The sequence below is a fragment of the Zosterops lateralis genome, assembly GCF_965231275.1.
Source record: "Zosterops lateralis genome assembly, chromosome: 1".
Classification (NCBI taxonomy): Eukaryota; Metazoa; Chordata; class Aves; order Passeriformes; family Zosteropidae; genus Zosterops; species Zosterops lateralis.
In genome coordinates, this window is record NC_139762.1 from 18,360,388 (window position 1) to 18,385,620 (window position 25,233).

The 25,233-nt window shown below is 36.1% G+C and overlaps 1 protein-coding gene across 2 annotated transcripts in view; it reads left to right on the forward strand.

Annotated features, from left to right (window-relative positions):
- The window catches only part of PRTFDC1 (phosphoribosyl transferase domain containing 1), a 40,904-nt gene that overhangs the window by 2,232 nt on the left and 13,439 nt on the right, over positions 1-25,233 (forward strand). For both annotated transcript variants that reach the window (XM_083877366.1, XM_083877365.1), the window contains exons 2-4: positions 1,457-1,563; positions 2,084-2,267; positions 18,604-18,669. In XM_083877366.1, the coding sequence (XP_083733492.1) occupies positions 1,457-1,563; positions 2,084-2,267; positions 18,604-18,669 (357 nt within the window). The remainder of the gene's footprint in view (positions 1-1,456; positions 1,564-2,083; positions 2,268-18,603; positions 18,670-25,233) is intronic.

A 25,233-nucleotide genomic window follows, 5' to 3' on the forward strand; every position in this document is an offset into this window, starting at 1 on the left:
ATATTCATTCCAGTCATCTCCCAGTCATGCCCTTCATGGGCAAATATTCAGTAGCAGTTGCCCACTAATAACTTTTTTTTGATGTAGAAATTTTTGGGTATAGTTAAGAATATGTGCCAGTCAAGGTGTCTGTAGCTGTCAATGAATATGCAAAGAAAGCCCCCAAGCAACCCCAAATCCACAAGGCAGAACAGTGTTTCAGTACAGCATGAGGCAGGGCTGTGTCTGAGTTAAGGAAGTGCAGATGTGGAGGAACAGCTCAACATCAAATATGTTATCTTAGCCAAAATTGTGAGAAACTGCTTATTGCTCTACTATAAAATGGTAAGCAGAGGTTAGTTTCAGTGATGGTCTTAAAGACTATTTGTAGCAAAAATGCTATTAAGACATGCACTGCACAATGGCAGGTTTGTCACCATCTCTCCTTGTACTCAAGATTCCTGTAGCCAAGCTGTACAAAGACAATGTGTGACTTGAGGAATATGATTGTAAGGAAAACCTGTTAGGTGTCGTTTTTTATCCTGAGCCAGTATTGAAGCAAAACTTTGTAATGATTTCAAGATACCTTGTGAACCTGCAAGTCTTGTCTTTCATAAGGAATAGGGAAAGTGTTTTGGAGTTTGTTTAGTTTTTGTGCTGGTGGCTTTGCATTTCATAGCTTTCTGAAGCCTTCAGTTGTTGGCTAATTTTTGACTTTCTTAATCTCTACCACTATGTGCACACCACAACATACCACCACTGTATGTTGTGAGATCTAATCTCTATATTCTGATACTTACAAAACCAATGTATATTGGTCTGTAAAATATTTTTTATTTAAATATATGAATTTACAGACTAGTTTCATAGTGAGGTGAGATCCAAACATTTTGTAATTACTTATCTTTGATGACATCTAAATTGAGAACCTCACCTTTGGCAAGAAGTACAGTTTTTCACTGATTTGTACAGATATCATCTGTGAATCACATAAATTATTCTCCATATGTACTGTTTCATCTGTAGAATACTTATCTATTTATTTATTTAAGTCATTCTAAACTAGAAATGTACAATTTTAGGGTAGAATTTTTGACTTTTAATTCCACTGTCTGAATCTCCCATTGGTGAATCCCTTCTTACTGGCAATTATATTTGCACATAAGAGTTTGAAAGTACTTAGGAACTTACTTTTGCCGCTAGTTTAGAATTAAATATTTCCTTTGTCTATCTAGTTGTTTGTAATTTCAGGTGACATATCCCACATTCTGTGGGGAAAATACTGTATCATTTGATTTCTGAGTTATACTGACAAGGAGAATAATTAATGGGAAAAGTGAAATAGTAAATTGTAACTGGAAGAAAGTATGGCACACAATGAATTAATGCAATAGAGTGTACTAGAATGCTGATTTTGTATCAGTTACATAATGTCAAACACCATGAAGGGTTCTTGACAGTACTATTTGATATTCAGATTTCAGACAATTGGCCTGGATACAGTCTGGATTTGTTCACTTATCCTCAGCACTACTATGGAGACCTGGAATATGTGCTCATTCCTCATGGCATTATTGTGGACAGGTATGTGTAGCCTGAATGTTACTAAATAAATTGTTTGGTCAGTAATTTTATTCTTTTTTATAAAGGCTGTCATCCATATACAGTGCATGTATAATCTTTGTCCTAAAATATTATTAGTTAAAAACCTGGATATTTTTATTTAGAAGTTTAGGATACAGTGCTTTTCATCTTGCATCCATCACTCATATCTGCCATCTGTGAGCTGGGTGCAAACCCAGTCAAGCATTGGAATGGACTGTCTTGGAAGGTGATAGAGTCACCACTCCTGGAGGTGTTCAGGAAATGACTGGACATGGCACTGACTGTTATGGTCTAGCTGACATTGTCGTGATCAGTCAAAGGGTGGACTCGATCATCTTGAAGGTCTTTTCCAAACTAAATCACTCTGTGATTCTGTGAAGTCGGGATACTTAAGCGGTACCAGTCAAGCTTTATACTCACCACAGTGTTTGTGAAGTGTACCATGAACTCAGAGCATCTGCATCTAAAGTTATTTTATCCCTAATTTTTTTTTGCCCAGGACAGAACGACTGGCGAAAGATATTATGCAAGACATTGGAGACAATGATATTGTGGTTCTCTGCGTCCTCAAAGGTGGCTACAAGTTCTGTGCAGATCTTGTGGAGCACATTAAAAATCTTAGCAGAAATTCAGAAAGGTTCATCTCCATGAAAGTCGATTTTGTTAGACTGAAAAGTTACCACGTAAGTCAACAACTGATTTATGTAGATTCTGCTTGAATGTCGTAATAAACAGTTGACTTTTGCCTGTGAGATCTCCACCTCCAATTATAAGAAAAACTATGTGGCAAATATTTTTGTTTGAAAAACCTGATGTTTTCTTAACAACTCATATCCCTTATACTTTTTAGATAGTCTGAATAAGGATATGAAGCATCCTTGATCTCTCTTGTTTTATTTAGTCTGTCTTTTACTTCTGGACAGAGAAGTATTCAAATTTCATTCCAGTAATATGTTGGCATCTTGTTTGTTCTCAAAATCCTCAGCAGTTCTATCAAGTTAATTTTATGTTACTGCGTTTTCCACCCCTGCATAATTTGGCATAACTGCAAGGTGGTAAATCTATGTCTTCTTCTAAATGTTTAATGTTAAGTAAATGAAATGCTTTCATCTTCATAGCATGCAGATTACATAGTAGCAAAATATACCACCAGATGATGATAGTGTTCTACAAGAAAATGAAACAAGCCATTCAATCAAATCCAGTGTTGAAATAATCATCCTGACAGAGGAAATTATGCAATAAAAATTCATCCGTGTCACTGAGGATATGATAGTGAGATGACCAGCATTTATTAGAATCTCTAACTACAATTTCTTATTGTAGAAGTTATAAATTTATATTCTACCTTGCAGTGCATGTTTCATAGTGAGGGAACATTTCTATAAGTTGTTGTAGAAATATCAGAGGAAGTACACTGAATAAATAGAGTGATAATATGGTGTTTTGCAGAAATGCAACCCTGACTTTTTTTCAGTGTGGAAAAACAGTGAATGACAACCTTTTATAGCCTTTTGGTTGGGATTTGGTCCTGAAACTTCTGTTTCAAGAATTAGTTAGTTCTATGAAACATGTGTGAAATACTAATATTATATATTTTTAGGTATTCAGCAGTATTACAGAAATAATTAATAAATTATAATGTTTGTCTCACATAATGGCACATGGAAATTTTACTCATTTTTTAAATGATAGCACTTCAGTAATGCTGCTGAGCAAATAGTGGAATTGCTTAAATTGGGTTTTATTTTGCATCTGGCATATAGGTAATGGATGTGCTTTTCCTACAGAGTTATCTCTCATCCAGTATAAAACTATCCTTGTTCTAAAATTTCTTTCCTTGGGGTCAAATCTTATTAGCCATACTAACCCATAACCGATGAGTGGCAGGAGATGTTGTGCCACAGAAGTGTGGACATTTTCACATCTTTAGCTTAGGAAATAATGTAAAAGCATGTTATATCAAGCTGAAACAGCACTAAGATTTTTTTTAGGCAAGGATGCAATTACCAATACTAAGTCCTAGATGATCTTAGCATTCAGTAGCTGTGTGTATTTTGGGTCCTAGCCTTATGCTGTATCAGAAAGGTAGCACCTTCCCAAAAAGTAGATCTGCATCTGCCTTTTTCAAAATATATTATTTTTTCTTATGTACTATATGTACTTCCAAACAGGTGTCATGTATTTAGAGGCTGAAGCTGTCCTTGATTTAGTGCTTGGATCAGTGCTTGCTATGTGTCTGGTCTTGAGAAGCTGAATGACACTGCAGTAGAAATTTGAAATTACATTAATATTGGTAGATGCAGTCCATGAGCTATGCATAAATGTAATGCTGACTAAAGCACCAGCACCAGTACCTGCCATCCTTTGCATCTTGTTGTGTCCTGTGCAATTGCAGGTTTTGGAGAACGTCTCCTTGTCAGCATAGATCACTCAGATCACTTGAGGAACTCAGTGTAACTAGTCTGAGTGACTCTTTATCCCAGCCTTACATGAAATTCCCAAATCTCCACGTTTGTAGTTTATTCTGTAATAACATGTCTTTCTCAGTGTTTTACACTTTAATCAGAGGCAACAATTACAACTTTAGAGATAAGACTGTACTTAAAATCTTGGAGCATCACCAGTTGCACTCCTTTGCTTTCCTCTGTGTTTTCTGTTCCACTTTCTAGTGAGACTTATTACTGCTCTCTCTTTTTATCCCTTTTTCATTTTACAGACGCTGTTCTTCTCACATTATTTATCCTGCTTCCTTTTACTAACTGTTCTCTCTTTCTCTCTTGAAGGGAGTCCTGCTGCTCTCAATATGCTTCTTTCAGACACGTCTCCCTTCCCCTCCAGCTGTTTAAATCCAGCAACTAATTTCAGCTCAGACTCATGGGATTTTTGTATTGTCTCATTCCAGCTTCCATATTGAAAGGTTAGTTGATTTTTAGGGGTTGTAATTCAAAGTGGGGATTTCTTGGTTTAATAGGATAGCAAAAATGAGCTGTAATTGTGACGCAGAGTCAGATCTTGCCATCAGTGAAAGTACCCCTTAATTACCAAATATCAGTGGAAAATATTGTACTTTGCTGTTTGGCATACAGACATGATTACAGGGAAAGGAGAGTGCAAATATGACCAGTTTTATATGGCTCTTTGTTTTTCAAACCTGTCATAATACTACAGAATTTAGACTTTAGAATTTATACTTAATTAGTACGTTGGGATTTGCTTTCATATTAAGTAGCTGAAAGCTGGGCATGTATTTTCTTTGTTAGATTTCTTCATGCAAATGAATTGATTGGAAAAAAAAAAGCATAGTACATTTAGATTCTCTGGGTATTAATGAATGGCTACTTGTACTGCCATAATCAGGATGGTTTTATCTGGTTTACAAAACCTTGTCATATGTGCCTGAACATTTTTACATTTTTTTGAGAAACTTTCCTGTATTTTACAAGGGGCAGATTAAAAGAAAGCACCAAGATGAAAGTTAGAAAATATGATTTCAGGAGTAAACAGATAGGAGGCATCATGTAGAATTAAAGATAAAAGTCAGGAAGTAAGACAGAAGGAAAATCAAATCAGTTTTTCAGATGTAAATCTGAATGAAAAGCAGCAGCTCTGAGTTTTAAGAGACAGAAAAGAGAAAGCATACACTTTTTTGAATGTACCAAGAGTAGCAAGGCAAGAAGTGTAGTGGGTAGATCAAGAAGCCCTACAATAGTCCCCATGTGAAATATGATGAATATATAGAAAGATGCATGCAGAGTTTTAGGGGAAAACACAGTATTCTGAAAACACTGGCATGAGAACTGATAAAATTTGGCAACTTTTTAGATATTAGGTTCTAAGATTTTCCTATAAGTCAGGAACAGTGGAATTGACTGCAGAGATTTTTGAATTTAAAACTGGATGAATAAAATTCACTATATGCAATTTTTACTATGCTGATTTTTTTCCCAAGTGATTGTTCCTCCACAGGGAATCAGAATTCTGAAGTTGAAAATGGGTGAGGGTTTCAGATTGAAAGGAGAATTCAAAATTATTTTCAGAAGCATGGTATGTTGAAGTCAAAGATGAAAAGTAATGGTGGAAGAAGTTGATTTGAGGAATGCCATCTAAGGAGAATGTGACCCTAGCAGGAGAGATGGTGGATCCAGAAATTCCGTAATACATTTCTGACATTGATAACTTTAGGAGATTAGAGATTTGATTAGGAAGAATCTGGAGGGAAGTAGAGCGGAGAAATTAGGAAGATTATTTTCCAGGGTGTTTTGAATTACATGATAGGACTAGACAAGAAAGAATGTTTGAGGATGAACCAAAAGAGAGAATTAACAAGAAAATAGATGTCATGAAGAGAAAGGCTGAATAGAATATGTTTTAGTAAAAACACATACTGTAAGAAGTGTAGCAGAAGAGCAGACTGTTCATAAACAATAATTACAGCTTCTCTTTGTTCAGTGTGGAAGAGACAATTTAGGACAAGCTGGAAAGGTAAAGGTTGAATTACGGCTTCAGACAGAAGAGGATGTTCTGGCCTAGCAAATCTAACCCACAACTAAGAGATGCAACAATGTCACCTAATCCTGTTCCATAGCCTTGCCAAATGTGACCTTTAAGTCAAACCTCAAGTTTTAAATGGAATTGAAAAAAACAGGGAGTAGAGGAGGTATGCAGACTTTCTTGAGAAAGATGTTCTCAGCAGCCTCTCAATAGAAGACAAGGTAAATGCATGTGAATTAAGGCTCCTTTAGTGGACAGATGATGAAAGCTAAAAAGAGGAGGAATAATGAAATCATGATTTCAACATTGTTGAAACTAGTGGCAGGGACTGATGGAAGAGGGGAGAAACACCACACACTAGGCAGACCAGTGTGCTTTCTGCATGCATTGCTACCTGTTCTTGTAAAATGTTTAGTATTCTGATATGGATATCCATTGATATCTATCTAATTCTATTAATTACTATATTTTATAATGGATATATAGTAAAGCTCACATCTTGCGGAAGGACAGGTGCATCTTGGTGACATAACCTATTTTCACTGAAAACCATGGACAGGTAAACTAGGAATGAGATTTTCCTTTTCCTTAAGTCTTTTGTGATTTGTTTGGTTATATGTGCAGACTAAAGTGGCAGAAGAGCAGCCATCTCTGTTATTTTGAATAACTTTGGGACTCCACCTGGAGTACTGCATCCAGCTCTGGAGTGCTCTGTACAGCAAAGACAAGGATCTGTTGTAGGGGCTCTGGAGGAGGTGACATACATGACCACAGGTCTGGAGCACCTCTTCTAGAAGGACACACTGATTCACTTGGGGTTATTCAGCCTGGAGAAGAGAAGGCTTTGGGGAGACCTTTGAGCAGACAGCCAGTACCTGAAAGGGTACAAGAAAGGTGAAGAGGGACATTTACAAAGCCATGGAATGATAGGACAAGGAGAAATGCCTTTAAATTGAAAGAGGGTAGGTTTAGACTAGATAGAAAGGAGATTTTTTTTTTTTTATGGTGAATTTGGTGATGCACTGGAACATGTTGCCCAGAGATGTGTTTGATGCTCCAAATATGAATGAACTTCAGAGGAAACATCTAGAGGATTATGTAGATTTGGTCAATTCATGTAATACTTTCAAATGAGTACATTATTTATGGTTTCCAGAACATAGCTAATACAAAAATGTAAAAATGTGACTGCTGAATTGTAATCCATGTACAATGGTTGCATTGAATTCTGTTCACAAACAAATCCATTGATATGATCTGTTTCCTCTTCAGCCTCCAGTTTTTTGAAACATATTTACAACTGTTGGTTATTAGTCTTGGCATAAACAGGACTATTAGTGCTGCAAAAATCTGAAAACAAGCAACAAAACAAGCATTGTTTAGTAGAAATCTGAATGTTTTTGCTATATGAAGCCATCTCAGTAAATAGTTTTGCTAAATCTCTCTACTGTAGGAGTAAGGAAACAGAGGATTTTTATTATGAGTAAGTCGAAAGCTTGGTAAATGGAGTAAAATAATTCCTTTTCTGCCATTCAGTTTTCTTTCTCATACACCAAGGGGGTGTACTTAATTCCTAAAAGCCTCAACAGCATGAAGCATCAGACGATAATCAGAGTGGTATAAAATGTACAGTCCTACTTTTCATAATAACCTATTCTTATTCAGTATAATTTTACTGTATGTAGCTTGGCTTTTTTATGATCACTGTGAACTTTGCATTTAAAAATAATATGTTGAAATCCTGACCCTGAAAAAGCAACTAACCTCAAAACGGTTTTATTAATTTAACAACACAGAAGAAACAATTGTCTTGCTTGCATTTAGTGATTCATGTCTATACCCAAAATCTACACCAGTGTTAAAATGATTATTTATCTCCACTGCTGTGTCACACAGGAAAACACAACTTATGATGTCCTTAGAAAAATGTGCATGCTGAGATAAATGAGAATTCACGTTAGTTTTTTTACTTACAGGGATTTTTGGGCAAGTTGTGAGTCCCCTTTATTTTGCTTCATATACACAGTTTAGCTGATGACTGCATCATCATATTGAAGCTGAGTAGCCATGGAAGAATTAAAGTTGGAGCCTACCTGATATCATGAGCTCCTGTCAACTTTGAAGCCAATTTCTACCATAATTTCACAGAACTGAACTCCAAATTGTCTGTGAATTATACATTTGACATGCAATTAAATTACTTCAGTCTAGGCAAAAATGTGGTTTAATTTGAAAATTAGGGATTTGTGGTTTATTTAATTTGGAGAGAGGTTGTGTGTGTACTAGACATTCAAAAACTAAAACATACTCTTAACCTTTTTCAGATGTATGTCTTGCAGTCACCACTACAGACAGTGAACAACTTTGCAGAGAATTTTGCAGCATGATATAGATGCTAATGGGCAGCAGAAACATGATTTAATTTAGTCCATAGAAGCTACCAGTGTCAAGGATCTAGACCTTAAAGTTGTTGCTGTTCTGAGAAATATGTTCTGTTGATTGCAGATGGTGTTGTCAGAGGGATGGATGTCTTTTGGGCAAGTTAATGATGAGAGATTTGGAAAATCTGCTTCCTTGAATTGCCAAAGGGATTTTATCTCTGTGCACTTTCTTTGTCTATGAATGGATAAAACAATATTTACATCCCAAAGCAGTAATATCTTTTTGAGTGAGAATTCCATGAGATGCTCAGACCTGCTAAAACAAGTGTGTAAAGGGTCTTTTAGAGCTCCAAGCCAAAGACACTCCCAAATCTTAAGCAGACATTGGTGCTCTCCCTGTATCTCTTATACTTCAGTTATCTTCTGAAATTTGGCAAGACCTGAGATGGTTAAAAAGGTGATGAGCAGAGAAAACAGATCATAACTTTTGTGACCTGAGTGTTTGGAGATACTACCATTCACAGTTCTCCAAACTGGGTCCAAATGTTCCTTTTCCAAGTGTTAGGACTTGTTTAAAAATAGAATATTTTCATGAAAGAAACAAAAAGCCCACATCAACATGAAGCAGTGTCTTACTGCAAAATATCAGCCTCAGAGACACTCAAACTTTTCAGAGAAATAGCTGAAAATGTGTTAGTAGTGGAAGTCATCCCAAAAGCTTATTCTTGCAGCTAGCTGATGAAATTCTAAAAGAAATTCACAAAAATGTAATGAGAAGAATGACATCTCTTTGGTTAAGTTGTGGGTGGTGTTACGAGAGTAGCAGCGCAACTCAGGCACTTTGAGAGTAAGCTCTCCTGCCAGATGAATCTGTACATCAGGTACAGTGGCTTGGTGTGAAAACTCAGACACTGGAGGTGGGTCTCTTTCCTGATTGCACTGCACTGGCTGGAACAGTGACTGTCTCCATTCCTCAGGGACTGCAGTGCCCTCCAGGCAGTCACACTGGCCAGCTCAGCTGCTTCTGAGCACTGCCTAACCTGTTTTAGTCCAGACAACACCAGTTATGAGAGAATTTCTGTTTGGACCTCTTGAGCTTGCTGGATTCGTTTTTAGCAACCCAGATGCACACATGCTTCTCAGTAGCAGCTGGGGCCAGCTTGTGGGCAGTAAATTCTTCAGTCAGCACAGTTCTTGCTGGAAAAGAGTCTGCCCATAGTCAAGGGACCTTCACTACCATGTGTGCAAGCCTCAGACTCACCCTCTGCTTTACCTGAGAGACGCTCCTCAAAAGTATCAGGAGTGTGGATATTTCAACTCTAGTTATTTTTGTGTACCAACCTATTTTCATGGTGGTCTAGGATAAACTGAAGAAGGCCATACCATATGGAATAAAATGTGAACATATAAGTCAGAGTCTTGAAACTTCTTAGGTCTGGAGGCTCTCCTTTCACCTACATCTACAGCTTCCATTTAATGTGATGGCAGAGTTGTGAGATATGAGAGCTTGAATTCATTTCTTGCTGAAAGAAAGTGTTTTATTTAAAATAAAACATACAGTTTTATTTTGTGCTTATGGGCTTGGGATGCTACTTCTAATGTAAGTAGATGTTAATTTGTGGGCATAGTTCAGAAAAGGTCATAATAAGTCTATCATACAGTCAGTTTATCAAGTTTATCTCTAATGTAAAACTTACTTAGAGAGGATGATCTTTGTAGCTATGCATCAGATAAGACACCTACACATCACTTGAATATGTTAACACCATCTGAAATCTTAGTGATTTTTTTTAAAGTATGAGTAAGTGTTTCAGTGACTCACATATGAAAGATTTGGGGGAACCAAACAACTCAGCCGAGGGAGAACTGAGTAGGAAGTGGCCTGATTGCCATGGGGACAGAACTAGAGCAGATGTGGCAGTGAAGGCAGAGTAATACTGAGCTGTCCTACAGCTTTTCAGAAATATCAAAGTATTGTTTTAAAGCATTTATGGAGCATATTAAAGCAAGTAACTACATGCTTTTTAAAGATACTCTTGATTTTTTTCTATTGTTCTCAGCTTAGGTATTACCTTCCTTCATACTGATATATGATTTTTAGCTATAGAATTGGTTTTTTTAAATTAAAAAAAAAATTTCCTATGTTGTGGGCTGGTACTATGTTCTTATGAATTTCAGATCTATTATAAACTCCACAGAGGTATTTTCTAATATTTTTTGAGAAATTTGTCTCCCCAAGGGTCACATTTTTCTTACAAGCTGTAATATTTTCTTTTGAAAAATGTCTTCTAATTGGAAATAAATGTCTTGGGTTACAGTGTATTGCATAGGGTACAACTACTATGTATAAATGGAGTTTAAGATCTAAAGTTCCTTTTTCTTAAGGTTTTTTATATGAGATTTTTTTTGAGCTTAAATCTTGGGTATTTTTAAGCAACACAGGTTCCTGGGACATCTTAACATTTAAGACTGTAGGTATTTTTGACACTGGCCACTTTTAGAATGGATTCAAAGCATCAAGGGATTTTATTAGAAGCATCCAACTGTTCATCAAAGAATTAGGTTCCCCTGGATACAATATTTGTTGTAAAGCAGTGGTTTGTTAAAAATTAAAATTCTTAAAATATTGAAGTTTAGTTTTAGTAAAATGTTTTGTTCCATATTCTGCCAAAAATACACCAAGCTATTACTAAGTTATGGCATTTGCAGCAATACTATATGTCATCCTGCTTTATGGATTTTACAGTGACAAGTAGATAGGATCTTATGTGTAAGATAGATCCAGAATTAATGGCCACTAATCCTGTTGTAAAAATAGGATCAGATGAGTTTGAAAGTACTGTGACATGTTTATGCATTGGAAAAATTACACATTAGTGGTATGCTAGTAGTGCCATTTAATATGTGAGTTTTTCGTAATAAGGTCTGAAATGGGGAAAAATTAATTAAAGGAAGCCAGAAGATTCTAATTTTTCTCAAGGAATTTGATGACTCCCTTTTACTGGCATCTTAAATGCTGTTTCTTAAAACAGATCATAACAAGTGTAGTGTTCATGCAGTGTCACACCCCAGTGGGTCTGTAAGGCCTTGGCCAAAAGGGTTACTCTAAAGGAATATGGCATTAACAGGAACTCCTCTGTAGTTGCAGTGCTAACTCTCTGTGTGAGAGATACAAAATTCTTTTCCCTCCTGATTTGATAGATAGAAGTTAAAATATTTAAATAAAGATGGGAAACTATCAAACAACCATGCAAGAAAATTCACAAAGAATATGTGTCCTGTTAAAAGTTTCCAAGTTGTCATTAGCCAAGGGACTGAACACAATAGTAGGGAAGAGAATGCTACTGAGCTTTGAGAGTCAGTGATAAACTAAGCTCCAGATTGCTGGAAGGGACTAAGCATTTGAGGTTTTTATCAGATTCATCTTCCATGAATTTGCTTATGCCTATTTATCTGTTTTCTCAGCCTGTGGCTATTTTACAAAGTTCAAGATTCTTCTTCTATCTCTGTTTTATCACCAGATTCTAGGAACTAATGATAGTCATGGTCAGAAGGTTAGCACTTCATGCTTATTCTAGAGAAAGCTCTTTTCTCTTGTGCTTGCAGAATCCCCAAATGGGCAAAGTTTTTAGTACAGAGCTACAAACGCTCTATATTTTTTTTTTCACAATATTCATTCTCTTTTGATCATTAATTTACAACACAGTTTAAAAAAACAGGGTAAGATCATACATGTGGATCTAGTAGTGTCCAAGCTGGCATGCTAAGATCCTCTGTTGAGGCTGGGAAACATGATTTCTAGTTCCACTGCTGTAATGTTCTTGCATTTAGTGCTAAACAATAATTGGACAAAAGACAGATACTCCACTTATTGTGGACTTGAATCCAAGCAGACATTTTCCTACCCAAGTCCAGTATAGTTGGCCATGGTATGATTGATCACCTTAATGACTTTTGCATTACTATAGCAGGAGGAAAATTTTCCTTACACTCTTTGGCTTATGGAGCTGAGGAGGAAAAGCATCCCAAGTCTGCTATTCTGAGAGTGTGGGCTGGTATTACATTATTATCACAAAAGGTAGACACCCTTAGCAATGCCTCCTGGCAGCCCAAAAGGAGTACCTGAGTAGGACTACGGCAGTTTTCAAGGGTATGCTTCCTAAATTTTTCTTTTACCTGTAAGTTTTAAAATTTATTTGCTTCCCATCTCTGGAGAAAAATTATGTGATCTGAATCTTACCTTACATGTCTGAAGAGCTCTGTGAAATTGTTAATACCTTTTTGTATCCTAGAACATACACAGATTTAATTTCTATGTTTTAAATATTATCTTAGAGAATAAAAATAAGCGAGAGTACAAGGAAATCTCGGACTGTAGTATGTGCAAACTAACCTGAGTTTTGAGGATTTATCTTTTTTCTGATACACATACAAGTCAAAACCTTTCTAATCATATGTTCTTGATTTCAGTTCTTGCTGATCTTTTTAAGTGTTCAGGTGCTGTTTCTGCTATATGGTGATACATAGTGCTGCAATTTTACTGCCTCATTCTTAAGCAAAATACCCATTTAACCAATGCTAAGCAAGTACATAACATTTAATTGCTAAATCAGAAATTAAAAAGTGAAATAATTAATTATCTATAATCCTTATTAGCAAAGTTAACTGGTCTGAATTCTGCTTTGATTTATGATAGTTTGGCCCTTTTTAAAGATACCTTACCTTCCTTGGATTAAAGACAGAGAAGGCATGCAGGAGCCCTGGTACACAAAAACCAGATGTGTCTGAACAGATGATTACAAGCAATTCCATTTATTAAGTTTAATAGCTTACTCTTTCCCTGACTTTTGTTTAAGCTGAATGACCTGCCTTGCTTTTACAGTAGGGAAGAAATATACCCAGGTGTTACCACAGGTCAGCTGATAAGGAGTACCTCGCTGTCAGTAAGTTCATTGTTTGTCTTTCTCTGTCCAAAGCCAACTTCCTCATTGCGAAACTCTGGCCTTCCCTGGAACTGGATAGACTAGCCTGAATTTGAAGCACTTCCAAACCTGAGTGGTGGAGCTTTTAGTTAATATAGGAATAACAACAAGGAAGAAATAGAATAAAAAATAAGTAAATCTTCACATGAGTTATATAGTAAATCTACCCCTACAGAAGTAAAATATGTCTTACATTGCAGTAACTAGAACTCTTCTAGATATACACCTGCAGCAGTTTATAATTTGCTATCATCTGTTATCCTGGCAATTGCAAAATGGCCAGTCTCAATGCAGCACAGTCAGTGTGGTCAGTGTGGTGTGGTCAGCTCAGGAGGGCAGCTTTAAAGCCTTCAGAGCTACACAAAGCTGTCAGTGCTTCAGTGTACCTGTACCTGTACTTCCCTGTGGGAAAGGGGATGTTCTGGCAGTGGGTGTGTGCCAGTTTGCTGGATTCCATTCCCACCTGGCTCAGCATTGTTGGATTGTTTGCAAGGTATTCAAGGCACCTCTTAAAAATGTATCCATGACCTGGCACTTGACTATTTTGAATGTGGGTGTACCCCGGAGGTTGCAGTCTAGCCTTTGGTATACATTTGATTCTGGGGAAGGGAAGGCAAACTTTCCAGTCTTTACTGGGAAGTGATCCATATAATTCCCACTCATTTGTACAAGTCTCCAGCTTAACAGTACTTACTAGTTGCCCTCTGAATGTTCCTACATAAGCCTGGGTAGTCCTTCTAGCTGCCTGCCATGAGAACTGAGAGCTCATGTTCTACACCCATAAGGTCTTTTGTTCTTAGCTGTTGTTCTTGGGAGAAGAAACCCAAAATTGTATTGATTCAAGTATATGTTGTTTCTAAGTAGAGCATTTATATACTACCACTCAACTTCTGCTGATCCACTGAGGATATTTTATAGCCTGTACTTTATATATCAGTTTGACTTTGCCTATTACCCAAAATAGGTTAACAGATCCTGTAGATGCCATACTGACACCTCCCCAACCAACTTACTCATAGTTCGAAGTACTTCTCAGGAGGCAGGTTGCAAAGCAATTTAGTTACATACTAGAATCCAAGGGACAACTGAATGGTTTGTCACTGACTTTTGGTCAAAACCTTCCTTGAAAACCCAGTTGTAGGAGGTGGAATGATACTGTGAAGTGAGAGCACTATCCTACCTGGAATTCTCAGGTTGGAGGATCGGCTGTGTCACCCAAGGGGACAAAAGCAACACAGAACAGGGCTGATGGTCACATTCTTCTTTGTTTTGAGTTTTCCTGATGAATTTTGGGAGAAAAAGGTAACTGCATTTTTTAAGAAATTCCATATGAACTCTGCAGACTGTATTAATCAGATGTGTGATAATGACCTTGTGTCCATATTTCATAATTTAGCTATGCATTTAAACTGTTCTGTTAAAGCTACTTTTTTGCCATGATTAAAGAATCTTTGTTTCACTGAGCCCAGTATTAATGTATTCCAGATTCTGTTTCTTTAGAAGAGTAACAGATGTTCACAGTTTGGTGCAATTTTCAGATGAGCAATGCTGTTTATAATGAATTTTCCTGAGACCACCCAACTCATTTCACTTGTAACTTGAACTATGTCCAAGTGTTGATCTCAGGAGATGTAAAAGAGATGTATTAATTCTGTGCCCCACCCAGTTCAAAACACATGACTTCGTATAGATGGAATTTAAATATGTATACTTCCAATCTACATAGAAAGCAAAAGTTTTATCTTGTATGACATGAAAAATGGTGGTGGAAATAATATTCTTGCTTTAATTCATCAAGTATTCCTAGATTTAAATAAAATTATAAAACAAAGATGAACAAGTGAAAAACCACAACCCAGTAATTAAAACCAAAGAAATTGAGATTTATCCTGGAAAATGCATATTTATTTATTAAGAAAAAACCCAGAAATATAGCTTGGGGTGAGGTGTAGGAATGTGACACAATGCATTGTGTCTTGTCAGAAACAGCTGCAATAAATTCTGTGCTGCATTAACCAAAATATAATGTGATATAGAGCTGTCTCTATACAAGCAAATATATTTAGTGTCATATATATTTAAAAAAAAAAGAGTTGATAGAGTTTAGGTATTTTAGAAAATAATATTGAGGAACTTTGGGTCACAGAAAATGAAGCTTCAATTCATATTTCTGCATTTATAAGAAATCTGAGAGACTCAAGTATATCAGTTGGAACAACTCACAAAGGAAGAAAGAAGCTCTGAATGACTTGAGACCATGAAAATTACACAAACAGTTCTGAATTGACATTAATTGGTACTGAATGAAAATGACTTTTTTCTTTCCTGACATTCATTGTACTTTATACTTAACATTTAGTGCAGTGTTATTTTGAGATTATAAACTGAGAACTCAGAAAAATGCCCTGAGAGGTTCCCATGGCAACCATAGTGTGCAAATTATCTATGTGAACATTATGATCAGGGTAATGTCACACCATAGTATTGAGCCTTGCTGTTTGGCAGGTATGTATTTTACAACATGAGTTAAGTGATAAATGTAGATAGTTGTACATGGCATTAAAATCAATGATCTAAATTTATTTTTTTTTAGCAAGAGAATTGCTCTTCAGTGTAATGCAAGGAATTTCTTTATGTTTTTTGAAAATACCTTGACTGGAGCATTCTGAGCTCCATATAGAAAAAAACCATATAGAAAATGATAGGGTTTTTAGGCACTGTGAATACTCAGCCTTGTCCTTTGACAGCACTCATTCTGCAGTCAGAGCACCAGGATTTTCATAAATGTGTGCAGTTGTGTCCCAACAGCCGATGTGTGAATGCAGAGATTGACGGGATGCTGTGATCCCCCTGCTCTCAATGGCTTTTGTGTTTGCTTAGCTGCTTGCCAGCAATGAAGATGCTATTTCAGCATCTTCCTTTCAGCTGAAGCCAGAAATACCAAATGCAGAGGAAACAGTGTTGCTGTGAATACTGTTGAAAGAGAGAGGTTTTTTTAAGTGAAAAATAAATAAATTCATTAATCATTGCACCTCACTGTTATCTTTTTTCTCTTTCTCAACTAGCAGCTTAAGGGCAAACTGCCTCTTCAGTAAGTCTTGTGTGCTGGTTGCTAATGAAATTCTACACTTTCATTTGAAAATGAAAAAATATTTTGTCAGTGCCTTGGTTACACATGCTGTGGTAGATATTAGAAACAATCTGCTTTTTATAGTCTTATAATAGTCTTGACTTGAATACATGCCTGACTTTTGAAGAGTGACCTGTCTTGCTTTACAACAAAAGACTTATGCTTTTAAGCCTAAACATAAAATCTTCTTGATCTCCACTTTTTACTTTGTTTTAAAATAATCTTCTGAGGAAATCAGTTACTTGCTTTATTGTTGTTTGGCGCTTTTTTTCTGTTTTTCTTTACAAAAATAAAAGAAATATTGAAACTTATATTAGAAAATGTATGGGATGTAACCTTCATTGCTGCTCTAGCTCTGTTTCCCAGGAAACGGATCAGAGCAGCATGAAATTTATCTAAAGCTCCCAGATCCGGTGCAGAAAAAGTGAAGGCAGGTCTAAAAACTGTACTTTAGAGCAATGACTGCTAAGGACCTCTTACAAAGCTGTGGTGTCAAAGTTTTGTGGAAAGCTGAGTCTGAGTGAAAGCCAGGAAGCCTTTTGGTTGGTCTGCAGAATGCAAACTTGGAGAAATTCTCATCTGGGCAATTCTACAACCTTGGCTTACAGTTACTCAGAAAGGCTGTATTAATTTAGACATGAGGACCAGAAATAGTTCCTGCCAGATTGCTTGTGTTCAGGTATCTGCAAAGGTACTTGAAAATATCTGAACTTCTGCCTCCTGGACAGTGAGTGTGGGCAGGTGTGGTTCCATCTGCATAGGGGGCAACACTGACCTCTGAGTACTACCTCTGCTTGTCCCACTTAGGGAGCAGAAGAAGAATAGCTATTATAAAGTCCTTAGTGCAGTAGATGTTTATCCACCTTGTAAGTCCTGATGTGCCAGTATTTACCTATGGAAAAACATTTGGCTTCAGAGCACTGGATTTATGAAATAAAACCAGAGAATTCAAGTATTGTGTATTTGTCAGTTGTGGTAATGATGAAGCTTCCTGGTGTTACCAGTAAACTGCAGTGTCGCATTGTGGTACTGGAGCTATTATAAAAATTGGACTAATGCTATCTTCCTATGGGTAGGAAGATTAGATTAGCACATGCATCACTTTGGCAGAAAACCCACATTATGTATACTTATTTCTGCTCTTGCTTTTTCTGAAAATTTCTTATAACCTGGCCATGACTGTGTATTTTTTTAATTTGCCACCTTCTTTAAAGCCTCTTTTGTCTTGCCTTAAAAGTAGGGCTTCCACATGTCTCCCTTACGTGATCTTAAATTTGTGTTCTGTTAATAATGAATTGGAGCTAAAGCTGGTTAAGAATTTTCCATCAGAAGGAATTTCAACTAGAAATATCTATAAAACAAATTCAGCAAAAAAAAAAATTCTTCAAAAAATAACTTTTTAAACAGGAGAATCAAAAACATATTTTATTGCATTCAGTTCAACCTAATTTGCTGTATTTAAGTAATTGGCCTCAAGGATTTTATCTTTGAGTCAGTTGAATAAACAGAGCTCTGGAAACTGTATGGCACAATGAAAATATTTTGATTGTAAGTGATAAATTTTGCAAAACTTTTTTCCCCTGAAAAAAAAATGAAGTGAATTCCTCCAAAAAGAGCTAACATGTAAGCACATTTAACCCATGTTTCCAAAAACTGTTCAAACCAAGAATGTGCTTACAGGTGTTTGGTCAAGTGTTGAGATGCTCCTGTCCTCCCATTTTGAAAGGGATAAATATGCTACTGATCCCTTGTCATACTAAGAAATAGCAAGCAAAGGAACACTATTTTAAAAAGAAGGATGCAACTTTTTCTGGTCCAGTAAAGCCTAGAGTTTGATGTTGGCTTAAAAACAAGCAGGAGATGCAGGAAGCCACAAGAAGAAGTGAGTGTAGTTTTCTTGTACCCCAATACTAACAAGCATTAGAAAATATTCATAACCAAGACTAGCAATCAAGATTTTTTAAAAAAAGGTATTTATATTTTTATTTTATACAATTATAACAATTTCAAAGTTTTCTGTTTCTTCTTTCAGAATGATCAATCTATGCAAGAGATGCAGATAATCGGAGGAGATGATCTTTCAAAGCTGACTGGCAAGGTTTGTTCATTTTAAATTTAAGAAAGGAAATAAATTCAATAAAAATACTTTATGAGAAGAGATATATAATTTTTGTCAGGTACTAATACTGGAATCAAAGTTATTTATTCTTCTGTATTAAATTGCTGTGATGCCACTGCTCTTAGATTGATGATGCCCAAAAAGGTCAGAATGTAGCCTCTCCATCCTTGTGCAGGATTTCCCAATAGTTATACATGTACCATCAGTTAGATTGTGGGCAAAATATGCACTGTAATGTTTTCCCTTAACTTGTTTTTGTCATGGAGCCTTTCTTTTTTTTCTGCCTTCAATGGGTGCATACAAGCAAACTTCACAGTGCATATCCCTGTTGAATTCAGCATATGAGTTTAATACCATTTTGCCTACTGCACAAAATTCAGTTGTGGAGAGTTTCACTCTGAGAATCAAATGGGATTTTTTATTTCAGCATCAGGCTGGCTATATGACTGAATCTGCACTAAGCTTGAGCCTCATAGTAAGGAGAGAGAGTGGTTTGAGACAGTGAAAAGGCCATTTTTATCCAACCATGGTAATACAAAGCACTACTTTGAAGAGGAGAGAAGGCTGATTTTATTAGGCAAATGGTCTGTGTGGCAAATGGTCAGAAAATGGATTCTTTACTTATGCATTAAGGCAACATAATACTTATTATTTGTACTGTATGTGCAGTCACTGTTTTATTAGGTGGTTCTAGATAATATCAGTTTCTTCAAAGCGCTCAAATGGAGCACTAGCATACTCCTTTGTTTTGTTGTACAACAAGAAAAAGAAGAGAAAAACTTAACTTTAAATATTTCATTTATATTAAATAGGGTTCGATGCAACTAGAACTGAAATTTTAGAAATGCTGTTATACTCAGAATATTTTACTGATATGTATGTACTCAACTTATACTTCTAAATATTCCTGCTGGGTGTTGTTTCCAAATTACCACTAAAGCGTTAATCGTATTCTGGGGAAATATTAATTAATTTGCTACTTGCTAATATTCAAACACTGGAGTTACCTGTTTTTCTGTGATGATTTTGCATACGTTTGTTTACCTCACAGGCAGAACTGGAAGTGCATCTTACTTAACATTTCTCTTTTTTAACATAGTTCAAACACTTTCTAAACTTCCCAGTCCAGCTCTCCTTCCCCATCTTCCAATTCCGAATTTCCTTGATTAATGGTTGCAGATATTAATATTATTTCCAGACATGATATTTCCAGTATCATTTGAATTCACTGGGCAAAACTTTTTTTTTTTTTTTTTTGCAAGGCTTTTGTGTATTTATCTGTGCCCATGTGTGTATGAGAGAGAAGGAAGATTTCACCCTATTTAGTCCTACTCTTATCAAAAATTAAGTAAATTGTTTTCTTACAATGAAAATCCTGGTAATCTTTTTCTCAGTGGCATGGCCCTCCTGTTACCAGGTACGGAATGGGACACAAAATTTGGCTAGGATGAGATACTAGGAGATAGTTGGGGAGAAGACTGAGCAGAAGACTGAGCAGCAACATAGTTTAAGATACAAGTTTAAAATAAGCTTAAGATAGTTTAAGAGCTGGGCAAGGAAGCTGGGATCTTGGGTAGGTGTGAAGTGGCTGGTTTGGGAATAAATTGCTGCTCAGGAGAGGAGCCCAGTGCTGGAAGCTGGGTGGGGAGGCTGAAGAGAGGCAGGAAGGGAGAGCTGGGACTGCCAGGGGAGCAGGGGCTCAAAGGGCCTGTTTGGTATTTGTATGTGGGGCTGTCTGTGACACAGCTGATGTAGGAATAATGAAATAGCATTTTTGCTATAACACGTCAGAACAGGGTTCCCTTAAGACTTATTTTACTGTTTGAAAAGCTGGAATGCAAAGCTTAGGCTCAAGTGCTCATGCTTGCATGTCTAAAGTTGGATATGTGAAGGAGTGGCCTTACGTCCACAGATGCCAACTCCTCCATCTGTTGCTGACTTCAGCAGTTAGTGCAAGTATTCAGCACATTTTACTAATCAGCCATTTGTGGGCTGATTCAGAGCCTCCTACAGGCCATGTAAATCTTTTCCTTGAAGTGTTTTTAGTGTCTCTCTTTAGCTGCTGACTTTTAAAACTGCCGGTTCAGTAACCATCCAACGTCACTGAGGGAATTAGTTGAAGGCTTATTCAGAGAATTCAATTTCCTTGCTATCAAGCAGGCTGTGTTCTTCCTCTGCCTGCTTGGAGTATTTAATAAGAAAAGATGATAATTATATTGAAAAATTTGTATACCAAGTTAAATCCCATTAACTTACTGATCATGGAAGGTGTTTTCAAAAGCACAAGCATGGATTTGGAATATAAGTTCCATTAAGTTTTTGTAAAGTTGAAAAGTATCAATAAATGTGAACAGTTTTGAAACTTACAGAGAAAAGTCTCTTGAGATTTTGATGTTGAACTGCCTTTCATTAAGTAATAATACCTGGAACCTCAGCTAGCCTATAATCTAATTGAAGGTATGTTCATGTTTTTCTGCCTATTGGAAAAACAGATTACTGAGTGAACACGTTAGTATATAATAAAGTTGGGGGGTTTTTTTTCTGAAAAAGCTTAAAGAAAGCAAAAAGTTTTAAAGGCTAATTAGAATGAGGCTATTAAGGATAATAGCTCTTCAGAATATCTCCTCTGTACTTCTCCACAATATGCTTTTGTTTATAAACCTGGCAAAAATGTATAATTACTCAAACCACAAAAAAGAGAAATATGAGAGTTAGCATACAGACCCAAACTGCTCAAATTGTTACCTGAAGAAAATCATCCTCCATTTGAAATTATTCTTCTGTGAAGAAGGTCACTGAGGCAAGAATGAAGTTTTCCATGGCACAAATCATTAATTAAGGTTCTTGACGAATTAATCCTGATACAGCTTAACACTCTAATGCTTTGTAACCATCTCTAGCCAGAAAAAATATAATTTAAAAATCTCTCCTTTAATCATGTAAGTAGTGACCATAAAGTTTCTCAGTATCTGATTTCATAGTAAAGTAGTTAGTTTTCAATTACTTTAAAGCTGAAATGCTCACTTGGGTAAATTTTATCATTAATGTTTGTGAAGGGGAAAACATTTTGAAAAGGGGAGTTAATCACTTACTGTTCAGAAATCTGTTTCACAACAAGATGGCAATGAAAATGTAAGAAGATGAGGTGAAAGAACAAACAATATAACCCTGCTTAGTATCAATACTGTAACCATACTGTATAATACTGTAAAAATTCCTAACATATTTTCAAGTATGTGTGACATTTGAGCAAAGTAAATTTTAAAGCATCTAGAAACTTCAGTAGATTCAGCTGTATCAGAGTTGTGAGTAGCCTTTTATCTCTTATATTTTGTCTGAAGAGCTTTGGAGCTGGTTTTGTAGCCCAAAGTCTCCAATGACAAGACTCTTTTTGTATGTCACTTCATATGTAATGTCCTGTAACCTTTCAAAAAGCTCCTGTATCACTTTAACTTGTCTCCTTGCAAATGAGACAAGTCAGATAAAATCATAAATTTAAGGTTTATATATTCTTGCAATTAAATACTTATTACAGTTGTATAATATATTTGATGTCAAACTTAGATCCATATATTACTGTCATTGTCCCTATTTCTATGTAGCATAGAAAGTGGATAAAAATAATCATTATTAATTTTTAAGTTAATAAGAACTTCAAATTAATACAGAGTAGTTATACAGTTAGTACTATACAATTATTGAGCCAGTGAATTTATAAAATTCTGTCAATATTTATGTTCTCACGTTCCCCTTGTTCATATTAAGTACATGTTGTTGATAGCCAGTGTTTTTGCCATTTTCAGAGAAGTATAGAAGATAATAAATAGCCATCAAGAAAAAAGGGAAGTGAGTATTTGTGTTTTCTCTGCACTTTGTTGTGTTAGTTTGAGCATCCTCACTCTGATCTCCTAAAGTGACTGATCAGCTCATATTAAAAAAAGTTTCACTCAGTAGAAGACATCCTCCATACAGCTCTTCTCAATTCCTTCTGGCAGGATTTGTGCTATAAAATCTCCAAACTTCCTTTATATGTCTTGCCTAAATCAATTTATCCTCTGCCTACCATTTTCTTGCCCAGCATGTCATTTGGAAGGATATTCCAGAAACATAAAACGTTCTCACTTTCTTCTCTTATGCCTCTGATTTCATTCCTATTTTATTGAACCATTTTCTATGCATATCATAGGCTCCAGCAACAATTCTGAGAGCTGTTTCTCTATGATTCTCCTAAATATGTTAGCATGTCAGTATTTAATAAACCATACATGTGGCAGCTGTCTAACACGTTTTAATCTCTAGATTAATATACTTATTATCCTCACCGTTTCAAGTTTGTTTCTCAGAATTATTATTCTCTCTGTTAGTATTCACTGTCTTGACTAATGTTGTGATTTCTTCCCCTATATGCATTCCTTTCTAGAGTAACGCCCATAAATTTGCAGAAACAATAATTCCATTCTCTTTAGAACATTATGTACAAGAGACAATTTATATGACAATAAAGGCATACAAAATTCACTATACACTTTGGCAATAGTCATGTCCCCCACCCACCTTAACATCTTACTTTATTCCTATCAGACACGAGGCCTTGCTTTTCATCTTTTCAAAGGTTGATTTTATGTGTCTTGAAGCATTGCACATCTTCAGTTCTTCTGCTTAACTGCCATCTTTAGTCACTTTTGTTGTTTTGCATTTTTTCTTAATTAGATTTGATACTGTCTGTTCTTCTGACAGTTGCCATCCTTAACTGTTTTTTCCTCAGCAAAAGACACTATTTTTTCCTTCTCCAAAGTTAATCACCTTTCTTTCCACTTCTTTCTTAGGTAATCTGTTCCACTGCTCATCATTATTTTCTTTTGTTGTTATTGTTGTTCTGGTGGAAGGAAAGTATATAAAAAAACCTTTACAGCCTTCTTATTCCATTTTTCATATGGGCTCTGCTCAGCCACGGACTGCCTGCTTCTACGTCATAATCCTATTTCACCTATGTCCAGAAAATCCTCATCCAATTCCAGATGACCAGAAGACTGTACTTCTTCATGCAAGTGAGAAAATGGAGAATGAGTAATTCCTGAATTACCTTTAGATTAATTATGGTAGTTTGTTCTACTTTTTATGCACAACAGAAGGATGCTGTGAAGATGGCTGCAAGTGGAACATGAGTGTGCGCAGCAGTCGACACAATGGTCTCTAAGAACAAAGCATCAGGTTCTCCATTATGTCCCCCACTCTGTTAACTCTTGAAGATTCTGAACATGTTTTACACAATTTAAATAGCTAGAGTTTGTATACGTGGACTCTTAACACATTAACTAGTTTGCTCCTGTCAGCAGCTGCTACTGACCAAACCAATTGTCTGAAAAAAATAACATTTTTGAGATGTCATATCTGCTGTCCTTCCAAGTATACCATAAGATGTGGATGAGCCCAGCAGAAAAGATTAAATCAGATATATGGAAACTTTTCTAGAATCCTGTAGAATGTTCCTAGCTAGATGTCTATTTTACAGAATATTTTCTGACATTGTGATGAAGTGTTAATATCTCTGGATTTCCTTCCTGTGTGCATAACATAAAATTGTTTCACTTCTCACAGGAGTCTTGTAGCTTCCTTTGAACCTCTTCACTGAAACTTCATGCATTTTTCTTTAATTTTTATTTGATGGTGATTCTTCAGCTCTATGGCATTGTCATAAAATGTCTTGTTTAACCACTGGTGCCTGAGGTTCCCCAAATACAATGCTAAGAAAGCAAGTACTTCATGTGTGATGAATAAACTGATAATGCATTAAAAATTCAGTTTGAAGAATCTCATTATCAATTTATGTAATTCTGATGATATGGAGTACACATGAAAAGGTGTCTTCAGAAAGAATCTAACTGAAAATGCAGACTATTGAATGGAAATTTATCTAAAGGGAATGAAAATACACTGTATTGTTCCTTTTTAACCTCCTTACCCCCATAAAACAAAACAAAACAAAGAAATAGATAAAAAAGAGATTTTGTGGGGGGAAGGTGGTGGGGGTTGTTTTTACAAATATGCTTTCGCTGTAGAACTGGACAAATAAATGATCTCACCTTTTCTTGACGCTGTGTATTCATGCGTACTTTGCAAGCTGGTATAACTAGCAATGTTACAAGTACTCCCAAGGAGTTTAAGAATAGTTCTATCCAAGAAAGAGACAAGAAGGAACTCAGAATATCAATGGGGACTTGAAGATAAAAGTATTTCCATCAGACCAAATTATGCCAATCTTCCCACATTATGTTTCATTCTTTTCCCTTTCTGCTTTTCCTTCCCCAGCCAGTTAATTGGCCTGATCACAAACAGGGCTTTGTTTAGAGATTCCTTTATCTTAAAGCCCAAAAGCATCTTGTCTGAACTTCTGGGTGATTTGGTCCCAAATGATAATTTCTTCACTGTACCTGCAGTGTATCTTTTGAACTACCAACAATTTTGATTTAGAGACTTGATGGAGAAGCCTCCATATATCAGGCATGTTATACCAATAGTCAACTGTTGTCACTGTTAAAATGG